This window comes from Geotrypetes seraphini, chromosome 4 (genome assembly GCF_902459505.1).
Source record: "Geotrypetes seraphini chromosome 4, aGeoSer1.1, whole genome shotgun sequence".
Taxonomy (NCBI): domain Eukaryota; kingdom Metazoa; phylum Chordata; class Amphibia; order Gymnophiona; family Dermophiidae; genus Geotrypetes; species Geotrypetes seraphini.
In genome coordinates this window covers 311,848,641-311,869,463 of record NC_047087.1, presented here as the reverse complement: position 1 = coordinate 311,869,463, position 20,823 = coordinate 311,848,641, and the positions used below count along the sequence as shown (strand labels likewise).

The 20,823-nt window shown below is 45.8% G+C and overlaps 1 protein-coding gene across 5 annotated transcripts in view; it reads right to left on the bottom strand.

Annotated features, from left to right (window-relative positions):
• Nucleotides 1-20,823, bottom strand: part of TDRD1 (tudor domain containing 1) — a 613,801-nt gene that overhangs the window by 346,793 nt on the left and 246,185 nt on the right. For all 5 annotated transcript variants that reach the window (XM_033943145.1, XM_033943144.1, XM_033943148.1 and 2 more), the window contains one exon: nt 400-471. In XM_033943145.1, the coding sequence (XP_033799036.1) occupies nt 400-471 (72 nt within the window). The remainder of the gene's footprint in view (nt 1-399; nt 472-20,823) is intronic.

Sequence of the window (20,823 nt, the reverse complement as noted above, 5' to 3'; positions counted from 1 at the left end):
AACTCATGACATGTTCCCCATAAGCACTTTCAACATTTCATAAGTATCTATAGTGGGCTTACCCAATTTAAAACAGAACTTTATGCTATAGCACTGCTCATTAAGATTACACATGATGAAAAATAGTCGATCATGAAAACAAACTTTCATAAAATTGCTGTAGCTCAGAGATGAAAACAGATATCAACAAATGGAAAAAAGGAGGTTACCCTTGAGGTTTCAAGCTACTCAATGCTGCCTAGCACGTCTCAAAAGAACTTCTCACTGGTGCGCAATTCAAACTGTCCTGGAACTTTTGAACAGACCTTGCACACTGAGTGCAAGTTTTCCAACTCTCTCTTCACTTAAATATCTATTATGCCTGTGATAGTGCGATACACAGAACATTCTGGCACTTACCAGTCTTCAGACTGATTTTCTTATTACTTTCTGCGTAACCCATTTCCAGAAGCAACTGATCCAGGTGCTTCCCTGCAATGCAAAGATACCATCAAGATAAGAGAAATGTTTCAGCATTTTTCCATCCTCTTACTGTGTGCTTCCAAGTCCTTCTGCTTCCTGACTGAAATGGAACCTGCCCTAAACTTGTACTGTGCCAGAATGGCAGTCAACAAGACAGTAATTCTTAGAGGCAACAGGGTAAATAATCAAGCAATTCAAAATTCCTTGTTCAACTTGTTGACATACAAGTGCCCAGTACACAAAAGCAGACATAGTGCAAAAGCCAGCACAGAAAAACACAAAAAAAGAACAGAAAAGGAAAAAGGCAGGGAATATACCTCATAACTAAACAAACCCTTTGAGAAAGTTTCAACAACAGGGACAACAGTAAGTGCTATCCCAGGCTCAGTACTTTCCACTGACAAAGCATACACTGCAAATGAAATTTAAAAAGCCAAACACGGGGAACCCCCCCCCCCCCCACAATAACTCTACCACAAAAATGTGAATGGTCACAGTATGACAAATGGAATCACTAAGTCAGAGAGAATGCAAGAAACAAAACAGGACTGGAAGGAATGGTCTAAAATACAACATAACGTATAAAGCAGAAAGTAGGAGAGCTGGGAGAAAAAAAAACAAAAACATACCAACAACTAATGGATCCTATCTGAAAGCTAACAGGGAACTACTGAAGGAAAAGAAAGAGATCTTGATGCTACATAGTAACAGAGTAAATGATGGCAGATAAAGTCCTGAACGGTTCATCCAGTCTGCCCATCAGTTATACCCTTTACAAATACATGATTAAATTAATTTGTCTCCTTTGATATTTCAGGGTCATAAGACTATAAGCTCACTCCAGCCTATCCAACCATCCTGTTTGCAGGATATCTACCATAAAGTCTAGCTTGGACACTTTGCAGGAATATGATTCCATTGTGATCAGTAAGGAGGGCGGCACTGTGATACTGAACAAAGAATACTATCTTCAGGAAGCGTATGCCCAGTTAAGCAACAATGCCACTTATATTGAATTGGATGCTGACCCCTCCGATGACAATTTTTCCATTCTATTGATGATTTTGAATGCTGGATGGTTTTCTCACCAATGTGGAATACAAGTATTTGACTTTCCAGAAGTTTAAGGTGCCTGTCATTTATTTCTTACCGAAGGTGCACAAGGATTTCATTTATCCTTCTGGCAGACCGATTGTGTCTGCCCGGGGTTCTCTTCTGCAAATATGTTGATTTTTTTTTTAACTGCCTGATCCCTTTTATCCTTTCTTTCCTACAAGATACTACCCGTTTTTTGGATGTTCTAGTTGTTCTAGATCAGTAGTCTCAAACTTGCGGCCCGCCAGGTACCATTTTGAGGCCCTCGTTATGTCTATCATAATCAAATGTAAAATAAAACAGTTTCTTGATCATATGTCTCTAGCTATAAATGATAATATGTTTTAGCCAAAAGGAAAGATTTAGAAACTATAAAGAGTTTTACCTCATGCAAAATTGTCATTTCTTTAATAAGACATTAACTATTTTTTTCTGAGGCCCTCCAAGTACCTACAAATCAGAAATGTGGCCCTGCAAAGGGTTTGAGTTTGAGACCACTGTTCTAGATGAAGTTGTTGCAGGTGTTTAGAGCCTGTGGTTTTAACCCGCTTAAGCACACAGCCTAGGGCAGTGATGGCTAACCTTTTTGAGCCCGAGTGCCCAAACTGCCGCACAAAACCAAAGAATTTCCTCAAAGTGCCAGCACGTCAATTAAACTTTAATAACAAGATTTTAGTATCTAAAAACTCTTTATAAAGTTGCCTGAACTATGTAACATCATTTTTAAAGGTTGGAATCTTTGTATTGTCAGAGAATCAATTTGATTCACAATCCTTTGGTTTTCATTTCAATTTATTGGCAATTTATAATGTTTTAATGATTTCATTCAATTTAATGAATTTAGGAAGAATTTGATTCAGTTACACAATATATTTTAAATGTATTATTCACATAACATGTCAAATGTATGCTGAGTAAAAAAAAAGATAAACTTCTTAAAACTGTTAACTGTGTCAAGACTCGGTGTGTATTCCCAAAGAGTCTATACATGTTTTTTTGTAAAATTTACAATCAAATTAGAAAATAGTTAAATCATTACATTTCTAATAATATGATGTAAAGAAAACAAAAGAGCTTTCAATTAAACCAACCGTTTTTATTGGAAATTCCAGATTGGAATACAACAGGGCCATGTAAAGTCCCTTTTTTAAATAACATCTTTAAATAATATTTAAATAACTTAGAAAGTGTCTTAACTGCAAACTGAAAACACTGCTTCATGTAAACATATGCATTGGGCATGCTCTGAAAAAAATTAATGTGATTTTTGTTGTTGCATGCATGCTGATAACTTGTCAATCCTTGGCTCATAGTGCGTTAATTTCAGAGCAACACATGCAGCACTCATGTCATCCGTTAATCTGTTTCTAGCATCAGATTTTATATGATTCAAAGCCGAAAACAGCTGCTCACAAGCATAGGATGACCCAAACAAAGTAAGAAGAGCAATCCCAAGTGCTTTCATGGACTTAAAATTGTCTGGCAGAGAATTCCAAGCTTTTAGGATTTCATTTTCAGAACTGCTAGCAGTGATTTCATTTGTCACCCTTTCACACTCAATACGTTCAATACGCAGGTCATTGAATTTACTTTTCCAGATAGAGCTTTCTTGAAATTCCAGTAGCTCCATTTCCAAATTTTGAATATCCAACCACTGTAAGCAGGAAAGATCAAGATCTTCAAATGTGGACTTTTCTGGGGAAGTTATAAATGAAAGGGTTGTCTCCATCTTACAGAACTGAGAAAATCTTTTACTAAAATTCTCCTTTGCTTCGGCTACAATGGTGGAATATGCTTTGGCTACAATGGTGGAATATGCTTTGTGGATTTCCTGGTGTTTTTTATGACTGTCCACAAATGTTGTAGAATTATCCAAATGTATTTTTAGGTTGGGAAAATATTTTAGCTGTCCACTCTCAAGGTCTTTTTCAAAAACATGCAATTTTCTCTCAAAAGCTTTGATGTCACTAAACATGCTTTCTGCTGTTTTTCCCATGCCTTGTAATTTTTTGTTTAGTACATTAAAGTGGTTAGTAAAATCTGTAAATAACATGAGGTTGGTAAGCCAGGCCATGTTGGTGAGTTGAGGATAGTCTTCCCCCTTTTCGTTCATAAATAGCCTAACTTCTTCCAAGCAGGCCACAAATCTCTCTAACACTCGTCCTCTGCTCAGCCACCGGACATTATTGTACATCAGTAAAGTGTTATATTGTGCCTGAACCTCATCAAGAAGGGCTTGAAATTGTCGAAAATTAAGAGCACGCGCCATGATGAAGTTCACCATTTTTGTTACATCTTTGAGGACATCGTCAAGTTTTTTGCTGCTTTCCTTGGCGCAGAGAACCTTCTTGATGTATTATGCAGTGAAATTGAATCAGTGGATGTTTTGCTTCCTTAGCAAAGAAATGAATGAATCCTGATGTTGTCCCCACCATGCTAGGTGCTCCATCGCTAGTAACTGAAACCACTTTTTCTGGACTTATGTCTAGTGATGAAAAAGCCTCCATCACAGCATTGTGGATATCTATCCCTTGTGTTCTTCCAGGCAAAGACAGCACTTTTACCAGCTCTTCTCTCATGATGTCACCAGTAGCATAACGCAAAATGAGCGCTAGTCTTGCATGGTTAGTACCCTGTTTCCCCGATGGTAAGACACTGTCTTATTTTTTTTGGAAGGCCAAAATATGCTCTAGGGCTTATTTTCGGGGGGATGTCTTATTTACCCATGAAGAAGACTACAGTACACAGTTATTGTTGAAAAAAAACAGAATTTTATTACGTTCGCGATAGGTACGTTCGCAATGCGTTCGTAGGAGGAAGAAAACGGTCGGCTGAAGAATCGGTCGGCCGAAAAATCGTACCGTGTATGGCCAGCTTTATCCATCATACCATATATTGTACCATTTAATGTCCCCAATGTTCTCCATCAGGGAAACACAGTAAAGAGATTATTCTGTAGTGCAGCATCAGAGGGGACTTGACAATGTGAAACCATTGTTTATATACCGTATGTATTTTAAACAGGCTTTATATACAGTAAGTGGTATTGCTCACAGCAAAAGAAACCTGTCTGCGTGTCTCACTTTTGGATGTTCTGGCCGTGAACAAACTCCTGCAGTCTCCGTTAGGGAGGGATGAGGGAAGCTGCCTGTGTTTCCTTGCGCGGAGTCACGTGCGCGCGCTGCAGTCCTGTCACTTCCTCCTCTTCACTTCATGACGAGGCGCGGCACGCAGCCATGGATGCAAATACGGTAGACGGAGGGACCACACGGAGTCACCTAGAGAGTTGCGCGGGGACAGAAATCCCACCCGTCCCCACCCGTCCCAGCCAAAGTCCCACCCGTCCCCACCCGTCCCCGTGAGGAATCCCACCCGTCCCCGTGAGGAATCCCTCCGTCCCCATCCGTCCCCGCGAGGAATCCCCTCCGTCCCCACCCGTCCCCGCGAGGAATCCCCTCCGTCCCCGCCCGTCCATATAAACTTCAGAAATTGTTATTTCATTTAATTATGCTACTGAATTAAAGGCTCTGGTAGAAACCCATTTACAAATAAGCAAAAAGACTTTATTAATTTGAAAATATTAATTGGGAAGAATACATACTTTGCAAATGGGTTTCTACCAGAGCCTCTAATGTTTATAAATTTTTATCAACACAACTAATATACTACTTTATCCTGAAGCAAAATAAAAAAAAAGAAATATAATTATTTTCCTACCTTTGTTGCCTGGTTTCTGCTTTCCTCATGTTCTCATTCAATTCCTTCCATCCACTGTCTCTCTTCCTTCTGCATCTTCCGTTTGCTCTGTTACTGTGCCTCTCCCTTTCTTCCCCCTTCCAAATTGGTCTGGCACCCATCTTCTTCTCTCCGCTCCCCCCATAGTCTGGCATCTGTCTTCTTCCCTGCCAGCGTCTTCTCCCTACTCTCTCTTCCCCATTTCCTTTCAGCGCCCTTCTCCCCCCATCTTCCCCATGTCCTGTCAGTGTCCTTCTCCCCCCTCTGTCTTCCACATGTGCTTTCAGTGTCCTTCTCCCCCCTCTGCTTCCCCATGTCCTTTCAGCATCCTTCTCCACCCCTTTGTCTTCCCCATGTGCTTTCAGCATCCTTCTCCCCCCTCTGTCTTCCATAAGTGCTTTCAGAGTCCTTCCCCCCGCCCTTCCCATGGCCTTTCAGCGTCCTTCTCCACCCCTTTGTATTCCCCATGTGCTTTCAGCGTCCTTCTCCCTCCTCTGTCTTCAAGTGCTTTCAGAGTCCTTCCCCCCCTCCTCCCGTCTTCCCCATGGCCTTTCAGCGTCCTTCTCCCCACTCCTTCTCTACCGCCCCGTGTGCAGCACAGCCGGCCAGGTCCCCTTACTTTTGTGGCACTTCCCCGACCGACTGACAACAGCCCCGGTCCGACAAACCTCCCTGCCCTTAACTGCGAATCTAAATTACCTTATTACAGCTGCTGTAAGAAGATAATTTAGATTCGCGGCTACAGGGCAGGGAGGATTGTCGGACCGGGGCTGTTGTCGGTCGGTCGGGGAAGTGTCACAAAAGTAAGGGGACCTGGCCGGCTGTGCTGCAACCGGGGCGGGGTGTGGAGGGGCGGACCGCCCCCTCCCTTGGTAGCCACTCGAACCGCGAGGCTACTCTCCTCCTTACCTGCACTGCCTGCAGCACAGAGCCAAATGGAAGTCTTCCCGACGTCAGCGCTGACGTCGGAGGGAGGGAGGGCTTTGTTAAGCCCTCCCTCCCCTCCAACGTCAGCGCTGACGTCGGGAAGACTTCCGTTTGGCTCTGTGCTGCAAGCAGAGAAGGTAGGGAGAAGAGCCGCGCGACTGAGTACATCCAGCCCCGCAGGAACCCCGCGACCCTCGGAGGCGTCCCCACAGGATCCCCGCGACCCTAGGGGCGTCCCCATGGGATCCCCGCGACCCTAGGGGCGTCCCCACGGGATCCCCGTGATCCAAAGGGTAAGCGCAGGTATCGGTGGGTGGCTTATTTGCGGGGGGGGGGGGCCTTATTTTACATTTTTTTCTAAAAAGGGGGGGCTGTCTTATTTGATGGCCCTGCCTTATCATCGGGGAAACACGGTAATATCTGTACTTTCATCCAAGCACATAGAGTAGAAGGGTGCTTTTTGTAAGTCGCAAGTAAGCTGTTGACTAACATCAGCAGCCATTCGCAGAACCCTATCTTTTGCAGTATTTCTGCTTAGCGGCATCTCAGAGATGCGCTGCACAATTTTATCCTTGTTTTGGAAATCATGGAAGAGTGAATTACTCCCAGCCAAAATTGCCTTTTTGATAAAATCTCCATCAGAGAGGGGCTTACCATGTTTTGCCATGCACAGTGAAATTTGAAAGCTGGCAACTGTAAGATGATTAGTTTTTGAAAGATAGTTGCTAAAACTAAGAGACTGGGAGTGATATTTCTTTAATTTTCCAACAAGGAACTCTTTTCTTTGAGCTAAACCAAGTTCAGCAACACTGTTATGGTTGGTCTCAAAGTGACGTTTGACACTTGATGTGCGAGACACAACACTTTCATTACACATAATACACAATGCTTTCCCACTGCGTTCAATCACTCCATATGTCTCTGTCCAGGCCTCTTGGAATGGTCTTCCACTATCTGTTTTTGCTTTTTTTGCTGTACTCATTTTCTTTGTTCAAGACTTCAAGTCTACAAAAAGATAAAATTTGTATAATAAAAAATATCTAATGAAGTGCTGTATACAAATCCGTCCCCATAAAAAAATATGTGATTGGGGAATTTTACTAATTGTAGACATCCGTTTTGGTCAAAAAATATACTGTCCGGGTGAAAACCGGACTTGTGCAACCTGAGTGTATGGGAAAAAGACTTTTATTTTTCATTATTGGAGCCTTTGTTATTTTATTATGATGTTTACAAAAGCACTGTGAAGGGCCACATATACACTTTACTGTTTTTTGCTATACTGAGTTTTCCATAAGGTACAGCGCAGAGGATTAGTGTGTTGGTTGTTCACAGAGAGCCCAGCCCTCCTCTCAGCTTACTGAACTTCTCTATGCAATCCAACAAACAAAACAAAGGAAAAAACCAAGGTCCAACTGTCTGCAGTGAAAGACAATCCAGAACAAACAAACCAAAAAAAACCAAAAAAAAACCATGCAATCATCATAAGCAGCTTTTTTATTTCTTCGAATTTAGCATGTCCCCATGGAAGATACAGAGGTTTTTACAGAGGAGCACATTATTAGACACATTAACATCCCCCCATATCCTCACCTCTCTAGCATGGGAGCACTAGAAACTGTTCCTGATTACAGATGTCACATGTGGAATCACACTACAGCCTCACTGAGTTCCTGTGACAGACTCAGTGTGAAGCTTCTCTTCCTCCCCCCACTTCTCCCTCACACACTGCCTGGCTCATAGGATACTAAGGGGAAGACAGGCAGGCTAAACATCCACTCACAGGGACTGCAGCCAGCACAGGAGGATGGGCTGCAGCCCACCGGGACAATGCCCGGTCCTCCCAATGTCCAGTCCGGCCCTGTTGCCAGGTGAGCTGCAAAGCAGACACCGGCACACTCGCCTCCCGCCGCGCCGCATATCTTAATTGCGGACTAGAGAGTTGCGCGGAGACAGAATCCCGCCAAAGTCTCACGCGTCCCCGTGAGGAATCCCTCCGTCCCCACCCGTCCCCGCGAGGAATGTCCTCCATCCCCGCCCGTCCCTATAAACTTCAGACATAGTTATTTCATTTAATTATGCTACTGAATTAAAGGCTCTGGTAGAAACCCATTTACAAATAAGCAAAAAGACTTTATTAATTTGGAAATATTAATTGGGAAGAATACACACTTTGTAAACGGGTTTCTACCAGAGCCTCTTTTGTTTATAAATTTTTATCAACACAACTAATATACTACTTTATCCTGAAGCAAAAATAAAGAAAAAAGAAATAGAATTCTTTTCCTACCTTTGTTGCCTGGTTTCTGCTTTCCTCATGTTCTCATTCAGTTCCTTCCATCCACTGTCTCTCTTCCTTCTGCGTCTTCCATTTGCTCTGTTACTGTGCCTCTCCCTTTCTCCCCCCTTCCAAATTGGTCTGGCACCCATCTTCTTCCCTCCGCTCCCCCCATAGTCTGGCATCTCTGTCTTCTTCCCTGCCAGTGTCTTCTCCCCACTCTCTCTTCCCCATTTCCTTTCAGCGTCCTTCTCCCCCCATCTCACCCATGTCCTGTCAGCGTCCTTCTCCCTCCTCTGTCTTCCCCATGGCCTTTCAGCGTCCTTCTCCACTCCCCCGTCTTCCCCATGGCCTTTCAGCGTCCTTCTCCACCCCCCCATCTTCCCCATGTCCTTTCAGTGTCCTTCTGAACCCCTTTGTCTTCCCCATGTGCTTTCAGCGTCCTTCTCCCCCCCGTCTTCCCCATGTCCTGTCAGCGTCCTTCTCCCCCTTCTGTCTTCCACAAATGCTTTCAGTGTCCTTCCCCCCCACCCCGTCTTCCCCATGGCCTTTCAACGTCCTTCTCCACCCCTTTGTCTTCCCCAGTGCTTTCAGCGTCCTTCTCCCCCCTCCTTCTCTCCCGCCTCGGGTGCAGCACAGCCGGCCAGGTCCCCTTACTTTTGTGGCACTTCCCCAACCGACTGACAACAGCCCCGGTCCGACAAACCTCCCTGCCCTTAACTGCAAATCTAAATTACCTTATTACAACTGCTGTAAGAAGGTAATTTAGATTCGCGGTTAAGGGCAGGGAGGTTTGTCGGACCAGGGCTGTTGTCGGTCGGTCGGGGAAACGCCACAAAAGTAAGGGGACCTAGCCGGCTGTGCTGCACCCGGGGTGGGGCGGGGCGGACCGCCCCCTCCCTTGATAGCCACTCGAGCCGCGAGACTACTCCTCCTTACCTACCCTGCCTGCAGCACAGAGCCGAACGGAAGTCTTCCCGACGTCAGAGCTGACGTCGGAGGGAGGGAGGGCTTTGTTTAAGCCCTCCCTCCCCTCCGACGTCAGCGCTGACGTCGGGAAGACTTCCGTTCGGCTCTGTGCTGCAAGCAGAGCAGGTAGGGAGACAAGCCGCGGGACTTAGTACATCCAGCCCCGCAGGAACCCCGCGACCTTCGGAGGCGTCCCCATGGGATCCCCGCGACCCTAGGGGGCGTCCCCACGGGATCCCCGTGACTCGTGCAGCTCTCTGTTGCGGACCTTCCCGCGTGCCAGCTGCAAGGCCTTCGCGTGCCACAGGTTCGCCATCGCTGGCCTAGGGAATAAATTTCTAGAACTAGAAACAGAAATAGTTAATGCAGACCTAGACGTAGTAGCAATATCCGAAACATGTTTCACAGACTCTCATGGGTGGGATATAACTATACCAGGATACAACCTGCTTCGACAAGACAGAGAGGGTAAGTTAGGAGGAGGGGTAGCACTTTACATCAAAGAGAACATCAAGACAACCAGGATCACGGATGTCAAGTATACTGGGGAATCCATCTGGGTGAACCTGGCCAGAGGCAGAGAAAAATGCCTGTACCTTGGTGTGGTATACAGACCTCCAAGACAACCGGAGGACAAGGACGCAGAATTAATTGAAGACATTGAGAATATCACCTTACGGGGGGACGTCGTTCTGATAGGAGACTTCAACATGCCTGATGTAGACTGGAACACACTCTCAGCGACAACTTGTGATAGCAGGAGGATATTAACGTCCATGAAGGGAGTACGGCTCAAACAAATGGTACTAGAGCCCACTAGGGCCCAGGCCATTCTGGACCTGGTACTTACGAACGGGGAAAGCGTCTCGGAGGTCTCGGTGGGAGAAACGCTAGCCACCAGTGACCATAACATGGTATGGTTTAACCTTAAGAAAGGCTTCCCTAGGTCACAAACAAAAACAAGGGTACTCAATTTCCGAGGCACTGACTTCGTACGCATGGGAGATTTTGTCCATCAGACGCTGCAGGTTCAAGAAGTAACTGATAATGTGGAAGCTATGTGGTCAACCTTGAAATTGACCCTTCATGAGGCAACTAAACGCTACATAAAATCGGTAACCAAACAGCAAAGAAAAAAGAAACCCCAATGGTTCACTGATGAGGTCTCTTACCTTGTCAAAGAGAAGAAAAAAGCATTTCTCTCATACAAACGCACGGGGAAAAAAGAAGCAAACATTGAATACAGGACAAAGTCTGCAGCGGTCAAAACAGCAGTCAGGGAGGCCAAACTTCAAATGGAAGAAACTCTAGCGAAGAACATTAAGAAAGGAGACAAATCCTTCTTCAGGTACATTAGCGACAGGAAAAAGAACAGAAACGGGATAGTACGCCTTAGAACGCCAGAAGGGAACTATGTGGAAACAGATTCCGATAAGGCCAAACTACTGAATGATTACTTCTGTTCAGTCTTCACCTGCGAGGCACCAGGGCACGGGCCACGGCTGGAAGCAAAGCAAAGCATGGAAGACCCATTTCAGAATTTTGAGTTCACACCAACTGATGTTTACAGAGAACTGTCAAGACTCAAGGTGAACAAAGCCAAGGGACCGGACAATTTGCACCCAAGAGTGCTCAGAGAGCTATGCGATGTTCTGGCGAAACCGTTAGCCATGCTCTTCAATCTCTCCCTAGGTACGGGGAGAGTCCCCCTAGACTGGAAAACAGCCAACGTTGTTCCTCTGCACAAAAAGGGTTGCAGGAGCAGAGGCTACGAATTACAGGCCAGTGAGTCTCACATCAATAGTGTGTAAACTCATGGAAACTCTACTTAAAGGTAAATTAGACACGATATTGGATGAGGGAAATCTGAGGGATCCCTGTCAACATGGATTCACTAGGGGCAGGTCATGCCAATCCAATCTTATCAGCTTCTTTGACTGGGTGACAGGAAAGCTAGACTCGGGAGAGTCTCTAGACATAGTGTACTTGGATTTCAGTAAAGCTTTTGACAGTGTCCCGCAACGTAGACTATTAAACAAGATGAAATAGATGGGGTTGGGTGAGAAACTAACTGCATGGGTCAATGATTGGCTGAGTGGAAGACTTCAGAGGGTGGTGGTCAACGGCACCCTCTCTGAGACATCGGAGGTGACTAGCGGAGTGCCGCAGGGATCAGTCCTGGGACCATCCCTTTTCAACATATTCATAAGGGACTTGACCCGGGGGCTTCAGGGTAAAGTAGCGCTGTTCGCCGACGACGCCAAACTGTGTAATATAGTAAGTGAAAGCAATCTCAAGGATAGTATGACGCAAGATCTGATCACGTTGGAAAACTGGTCCTCGACATGGCAGCTGGGCTTCAACGCTAAGAAGTGTAAGGTCATGCATCTCGGCAGCAGAAATCCATGCAGAACATACACCTTGAATGGAGTAGCACTAGAAAGGACTTCAGAAGAACGGGACTTGGGAGTAATCATCAGTGCAGACATGAAGGCTGCCAAACAAGTAGATAAGGCCTCATCCAAGGCAAGGCAAATGATGGGATGTATCAAGAGAATCTTCGTCAGCCGCAAACCTGAAGTCATAATGCCACTTTACAGATCCATGGTGAGACCTCATCTGGAATACTGTGTGCAATTCTGGAGGCCACATTACCGGAAAGATGTGCTTCGAGCCTAGTCGGTCCAGCGGATGGCCACTAGAATGGTCTCCGGACTCAAGGGTCTCTCATACGAAGAAAGTTTGGGCAAATTGCAACTCTATACTCTAGAGGAGCACAGGGAAAGGGGTGACATGATTGAGACATTTAAATACGTCACAGGTCGAGTCGAGGTGGAAAACGACATATTCGTTCCCAAGGGACCCTCGATCACAAGGGGGCACCCGCTTAAACTCAGAGGAGGGAAATTTAGTGGTGACACCAGGAAGTACTTCTTCACAGAAAGGGTGGTGGGTCATTGGAACAAACTTCCGGTGCAGGTGATCAAGGCCACCAGTGTGCTCGACTTTAAGAATAGATGGGACATCCATGTGGGATCCCTACGAGGGTCGAGCTAAGGAACTAAGTCATCAGCACTCAGACTTAATGGGGTGGGTCAGTAGAGTGGGCAGACTTGATGGGCTGTAGCCCTTTTCTGCCGTCATCTTTCTATGTTTCTAAGGCCGCAGGTTAAAACCATGGGCGTGCACTGCGGGGAAAAGTGGGAGAGTCAGGGCAGGCAGGCGATCAGGGAGGAAGGTAATCCAGGGCAGCGGGAGAGTCAGGGCTGGAGGAGGCGTTTGGGACAGCAGGAGATCGAGGCTGACAGGGCAGAGAGCAGGGAGGCAGAAGGCAGGGCAGTCGGAAAAGGCTTGAACGACTGGTCCTCGGCAGTTGCTTGTTTGTGATCGGCCAGCCCAGTCGGTTTGGAAGAGTTTTGGTGAGGTAAGTGAATCAGGCCGGAGGGAAATCAGATCACAAAAGGGTCACAATCCGATCAGTACACAATCGGTTTGCTTTGTGATCGGTTTGTGACCCCTTTGTGACCTGATTTCCCTCCAGCCCGATTCACTTACCTCACCAAAACTCTTCCAAACCGACTGGGGTGGCCGATCACAAACAAGCGACTGTTGAGGACCCGATCTCCTGCTGCCCTGAACGCCTCCTGCAGCCCCGACTCTCCCGCTGCCCTGGATCATATGCCTGCCCTGACTCTCCCACCCTTCCCCGCAGTGCACGCCCATGGTTTTAACCCGCGGGCTTAAGCGGGTTAAAACCACGGGCTCTAAACACTTGCAACAACTTCAAGTTCTTTCAAAAAGCAGTCAGCTTTTATCGCTGTCCTTTTAATAAGGTGGGATCAGCAAAGATCAATGAAATATCCAAAAATTTCCAGGAAGGAAGTCAAAAGAAAATGTTATTAGGAGCAGCATGGAAAAGCTGATTAGAAGCTTGCCATTTGTGGGAGATAGCTGGAGGTATACAGGCATAGCGCCTCACCTCCTCTTCAAGGGTGCCTAAGCTTTTCTAAAGCTAAAAAAGAGAATTTTTTTAAAAAAAATCTCTGCCGGGCCCAGAGGTCCAGCGCATGCACAGACCATCTACACATGGTCTGTGCATGTGCTGGGATCGCTATGGAGCGATCTGGTCAGGCAGTTGGGGGGCATGATTCCGATCGATTTGTGAATCAGCTCCCCAGACACGGATCTGATCCGTGCCCTTAGTGAATCTAGCCCTAAGTCCAGTATGACTCCATCCTGCATAGGTTCCATTACCAACTGTGGGAACAGTTCTCCTTGCAGAGAATCCAGGATCTCCCTACTTCTACTGGAGGCCATATTACCGCAAAGATGTGCTGAGAGTTGAGTCGGTTCAGCGAATGGCCACCTGGATGGTCTTAGGACTCAAGGATCTCCCGTATGAGGAACAGCTGGATAAGTTGCAGCTATACTCACTCGAGGAACGCAGAGAGAGGGGAGACATGATCGAGACGTTCAAATATGTCACGGGCCGTATCGAGAAGGAAGAAGATATCTTTTTTCTCAGGGGGCCCATGGCAACGAGAGGGCATCCGCTGAAACTCAAGGGTGGGAAATTTCATGGTGACACCAGAAAATATTTCTTCACTGAAAGAGTGATTGATCACTGGAATGATCTTCCACTGCAGGTAGTTGAGGCCAGCAGCGTGCCAGATTTTAAGAAAAAATGGGATTAGCACGTGGGATCTCTTCATAGAGGTAGGTAAGGGTGGGTCATTGGTGTGGGCAGACTAGATGGGCCATGGCCCTTTTCTGCCGTCAGTTTCTATGTGTCTATGTTTCTAGAAGACCCTGCAATAGGGATACACCAATCAACATCCAACATATTAAAATTACCTATTAGTAAAACTTCCCCTTTTTTAGATATATTCTGAATGTCTACAATTAAATCTCTGTCCACTTCTAGACAGGCATGTAACATAGTTATATACAACAGGAGGTAGGAGCATGCCGAAGACGTAGAGAAAAACGATTAAGGAAGTTAAACAAATTTGTGAAATGGGTTTTCAGTGATCTTTCTGTAAGATTGGTATGACAAATGGTTAAGGAGTATAACACACCCCTCCTTTTCTTCCTATCCTGTCTTTCCTGAACAAATTATAGCCTAGTATACCTATATCCCAGTCATGGTTCTCTGTGAACCATGTCTTTGTGATCCCCACTAGATCCAACTCCTCTTCTTCCATCACTGCTTCTAGATCCAGAATCCTCTTTCCCATATTTCGAAAATTTGTATATACTGCTTTCCAGACATTGCCCTCTTTTCCCATCCATTTAGAGGTACTCAGTGATTTACTTACCTGAGGGCTTATACTCACCCCGAGGGCTTTGATCACCCTGCCCCATCACTAGTTTAAAGCCCTCTTCAGTAGATTAGGCAGCCTGCTGCCGAAGATACTTCTCCCCTTCTTTGATAGATGTATACCATTCCCTGCTCAGCAGCCCTTGGAAAATCATTCCATGGTCCAGGAAGTCAAAATGCTATCGACATAGCCATGCATTCATCTCCAGGATGTGTGCTTCTCTGACCTGGCTCTTACCCCTGACAGGGAGGATGGAAGAGAATACCACCTGCACACCTGACTGCTTCACCTTTTCTCCCAGAGCCACAAAGTCACTTTTGATACGTTCACAGGGGTTCCTGGCAGTATAATTAGTGCCAATGTGGATGAGCAGCATCGGATAAAAGTCATCAGGCTTGATGAGTCTTTGCAACTTCTCTGTAACATCTTGGATTTTAGCACCAGATAGACATGTACACTGAATGAAGTATAGGGGAGCTCAATGCGGTTTACAACAGATTTAAGAACAGGATATGTACACTGAATGAAGAGTACGAGGTAGGCTCCTGGGATTTCACTACAGGTTCAAGGAGAAAAGGTGGGTCTTAAGATTCTTTCTGAAGATATAAGACTGGCACGGTTGTCGCAGGAGGAGAAGGAGACCATTCAATAACCTGGGTCCCTGGTATGAGAATGTTGATTCATGCCGCTTCTTCCTGTGATGCCAGATACCTGTGATGGTCGGTATATCATAAATAACTTGAAACTTGACTATGTATGCCTGAAGGGAAGGGGGGGGGGTTAATTTGTACCATTGGAGCGTTCTAGTCTTGAGAATGCTTTCAATTCCTAATTCCTCTCACCTTGGGTTCTGCATTTCCAATCCTATATATCATGTGTCTGTCTGTCCAAGTTAGACTGTAAGTTTTTCCGAGCAGGGACCGTCTATAAATGTCAAAATGTACAGCACTGCATATGCCTTTCAATGCTATATAAGTGATTAGTAGTAGTAGTAGTAGTAGTAGTGGAAAGTACGTGTAACTGAGATGTCTGCACTAATTCCTGTGAAGTTCTCCCTGAAAATCGTGGCCTTGGAAGCAGGAGCATCCCACTTAACTGAATTAGTCAAAACGAACAAATGGTCAGAGAAGCTAAACTCATTAGTGACCTCCAGATAACACAGAAGAACTCTGCGCACATCCAGTTTCTTCAACAGGCAATCTTGTTTCCTGGAACCAGGTAAACGCACTTCCTCATTAATGTGGAAAGCCGAAACCACCTTCAGCAGGAAAGAAGGAACCGTCTGAAGAGAAACCCCAGCCTCTGAATTATGGAGGAAAAGGTCTCTGCAAGACAAAGCCTGTAGTTCTGAAACACAATGCACTGAAGTAATGGCAAACCAGAAAATGGCCTTGAGCTTCAAGTCCAAGAGGGAAGCATTTCGAAGGGGCTCAAAAAGAGCCTTAGTAAGGCTAGACAGCACCAGGTTAAGGTCCCAGAAAGGGAAAGATTGCTTAACCAGTGGACTTAAACGAAGAGCCCCCTTCAGAAATGTAGCAACATCAGGATTAGACGCTAATGAGGACTGACGTTCCCGGGATCTAAAACAAGACATACCATCCACCTATATCCGAAGAGAAGCCACAGTGAGGCCTTTATCTAAACCAACCTGAAGAAAAGCAAGAATCAGCGAGACTGGAGCAGAATAAGGGTCCACCTGGTCCTGGGTACACCAAAGTTGGAAAGCCTTCCACGCCTTATTGTAAGCCGAAACCATGGATGACGACTTAAGATTTTAGAAGAGTATCAACAACCAGAGCAGAATATCCTTTGCATGCTAAGGCTCCACACTCAAGAGCCATGCCGTAAGAGCAAAGTGACCCGGATCCTCCATAGAGACCTGCATTAGTAGGTCCGGATGGGCGCTCAGCCGAAGGCTGCGACACATGCACAGACGTATCAGATCTACATACCACAGTCTGCGAGGCCAATCTGGAGCCACCAGAATGTCACATCCCATATAATCCACAATGTGTCAAATGACTTGGACGATCATTGGCCAAGGAGGAAAGACATACAGGAGAATCTCCTGAGGCCACAGCTGCATCAGAGCATTGAGCCCCTCGCTTCCAGGCTTGGATCTTCAACTGAATGAAAGATTAAGTTTCTTACCTCTGCTAATCTTCCTTCTTGTAGATCTTCTCTGGAGGCTGAACTGGCGGGATCTTGCTTCTCTCTGATAGCTTCAGCTGCAGGGCAACTAAAATAAGATCCCTCCCCTTTGGGCTACCTGCCTGGGAGCTCACTGACATGCTCAGTTAGTAGAAAAGCCATGGAGACCTATGACAAAAGGGAACAGAAGAAAAGAAAGAGAGGGCGCTAAAAACTACGGCCAAAAATGGCCAATTAGAACCAAACACATAATGTAAACATTATAAACTGCAAAACCCAGGAACAACCTGGAAAATGGACACAGCCTGAAGATCAGAAGGGGCACCCACCCCCCCCAGGGAACCTCCACCAACTCTTAAACCTTACAAAGGAGAACACGCATGAAATTCTTAGTGATCCAGCTTACCAGTTACAGAAGAGGCGGCCTGCGAATCGGACAAAACAGATGGGCGGGAGTTCAGCCTCCAGAGAAGATCTACAAGAAGGAAGATTAACAGAGGTAAGAAACCTAATCTTTCATTCTTGTACAATCTCCCTGGAGGTTGAACTTGCGGGATGTATCAAAGCAGTCCCAAAACTCAGAGGGGGCCTGATGAGCCCACCGCAAGAACAGAAGCACCAAAGGCCGCATCACCCTGTAAAACCTGGAAAAGTTATGAAGGGAAGCCCATGTGGCTGCCAACAAATCTCCTCAGGCGAGACTGCATGAGATTCAAGCCCACGAGGAAGCAATTCCTCTGGTAGAGTAAGCCTTCACCCCAAGGGGAGGCTTCTTCCCCACCGCCACATAGGCAATGGAAATGGCCGCTCGTATCCAACGCGAAATAGTAGTCTTGGAAGCAGGCTGACCCCCGACACGCAGGGCCTGCCAGGACAAACAGATGGTCCGACAGACGGAAGTCATTAGTGGCCTCTAGGTATCTCAAAAGAAGATGCCGTACATCCAGAGACCGCAGAACATGGTCCTGAGACTTGGAACCCGAAGGAACAAAGGCTGGCAACCAAACTTCCTGGTTGATGTGGAAAGAGGAAACCACTTTCGGAAGAAAAGAAGGCACAGTCCTTAAAATCACTGAAGACTCTGTGATGCAGAGAAAATGATCTCTGCACAACAAAGCCTGAAGCTCTGACACTCCAGGAAGATGGTCTTAATGGTAAGATCTTTCAGAGAGATCTCATCCAGGGGTTCATAGGGCAGATGTGTCAGGGAGCGTAGGACCAAATTCAGATTCCACGACGGGCAAGGCATTCGCAAGGGAGGCCTCAGTCTCCCTGCCCCCCGCAAGAACCTGACAACATCCAGGTGAGAAGCCAGAAAACCCCTGAATGAAGAGGGACCCAAACAGGATAGTCCCACAATCTGAAAACGTAGAGAAGAGACCGCCAACACTTCCTGAGGCCAACCTGCAGAAAATCCAGAACCTGAGCCACCAACGGAACCAAAGGATCCACCTGAAGCCCCGCACACCAAGCCTGAAAACACCTTGTTATCCATCTGGGAACAAATGACCTGGCCAACAACTCCACACTTACAGCACAGAAAGCTTTTCGGGAGCTTGGTGAGGGCGTGAAACCTTTTGTAAAGACTTTAGCTTTTTCTGAAATACTGCCTGCATATGGAAAAGGAGAGCAAAGAGTGAAAAACACAGAGGACTTTAATAGATGGCTCAGAGCCTGGTGTCATCAAGAAGGCTTCAGGTACATAGGAGGATGGGGAAATACATGGAAGGACAAGAAGCTATATTGCACTGATGGGCTACATATTACTACAGCAGGAAAAAGAAACCTTGCAGAGAAATTTAGACAATATTTTTCTAGGCATTTAAACTAGAAGGTGGGGGTGGTGTATGTACGAAGGACAATTATAGAGACCACACCCGGCAAAAGAAAAGATGTGATAGTAGTAAAGGCTGCAACATAAGCAATATCAGCAACTCATTTCTTAGTATTGCAACGGAAAGTGAAACGACACAAAAATCCATACGAAAAAGGAGATTATCGCTGGAAAGCGATGACCACAAATGCTCGCAGTCTAAGCAACAAAGTTCATGGTCTGCAAGCCCTGATATTAGAGGCAGATCTAGATATTGTTGCTATCACAGAGACATGGTTCAGTAAATCACATGGATGGGATGCAAACATATCGGGATATAATCTTTTTAGGAAGGACAGAGATGGTCATAAAGGTGGAGGAGTAGCTCTCTATGTAAAGATCAATATCCAAGCGACCAAAATGCAAGGGACCTGGGGAGAGGAAGAAGCGATATGGATTGCTCTGAAAAGAGAAGATGGAACTTCTATCTACGTGGGTGTAGTCTACAGACCTCCGACTCAATCGCAGCAAATTGATAAGGATCTGATTGTGGATATCCAAAAGTTTGGAAGGAAAGAGGAGGTTCTGCTGTTGGGAGATTTCAACCTGCCGGATGCGGACTGGAATGTTCCGTCTGCGGAATCGGAAAGAAGTAGGGAGATTGTGGATGCCTTTCAAGAGGCTCTGCTCAGACAAATGGTGACGGAACCAACAAGGGAAAAAGCGATATTGGATCTGGTCCTCACAAATGGAGAGAGTATCTCTAATGTTCGAGTGGGTGCTCACCTGGGTAGTAGCGATCATCAAACGGTTTGGTTTGATATAACGGCTAAAGTGGAAAGCGGCCGCACGATACTTAAAGTCCTAGATTTCAAACGTACGGACTTTAATGCAATGGTAAAGTACCTGAAGAAAGAGCTGTTAGGATGGGAGGACATAAGAGAAGTGGAAAGACAGTGGTCTAAGCTGAAAGGAGCAATAAAAATGGCTACGGACCTTTATGTGAAGAAAATCAATAAAAACAAGAGAAAAAGGAAGCCGATATGGTTCTCCAACCTAGTGGCTGAGAAAATAAAGGCGAAAGAGTTGGCGTTCATGAAATATAAAAAAACCCAATAAGAGGAGAGCAGAAAGGACTACAGGGTGAAACTGAAAGAAGCCAAGAGAGAGATACGTTTGGCGAAGGCACAGGCGGAAGAACAAATGGCTAAAAATGTAAAAAAGGGAGATAAAAATTTTTTCAGATATATTAGTGAAAGGAGGAAGATAAAAAATGGAATTGCTAGGCTGAAAGATGCTGGGAACAAATATGTGGAGAGTGATGAGGAGAAAGCAAATGTGCTAAACAAATACTTCTGTTCTGTGTTCACAGAAGAAAATCCTGGAGAAGGACCGAGATTGTCTGGCAAAGTTACACGAGAAAATGGAGTAGATTCTGCGCCGTTCACGGAGGAGGGTGTTTATGAGCAACTTGAAAAACCAGACGGGACCAGACGGGATCCATCCAAGGATACTAAGGGAGCTCAGAGAGGTTCTGGCGAGTCCTATTAAAGACTTGTTCAACAAATCTCTGGAGACGGGAGTGATTCCTGGGGATTGGAGGAGAGCGGATGTGGTCCCTATTCATAAAAGTGGTCACAGGGATGAAGCAGGAAACTACAGGCCGGTGAGCCTCACTTCAGTTGTTGGAAAAATAATGGAAGTGTTGCTGAAAGAAAGGATAGTGTATTTCCTTGAATCTAATGGGTTACAGGATCCGAGGCAACATGGCTTTACAAAAGGTAAATCGTGCCAAACGAACCTGATTGAATTTTTTGATTGGGTGACCAGAGAGCTGGATCAAGGACATATGCTAGATGTAATTTACTTGGATTTCAGCAAAGCCTTTGATACAGTTCCTCATAGGAGGCTGTTGAACAAACTTGAAGGGCTGAAGTTAGGACCCAAAGTGGTGAACTGGGTCAGAAACTGGCTGTCGGACAGATGCCAGAGGGTGGTGGTTAATGGAAGTCGCTCGAAGGAAGGAAAGGTGACTAGTGGAGTCCCTCAGGGTTCGGTGCTGGGGCCAATAC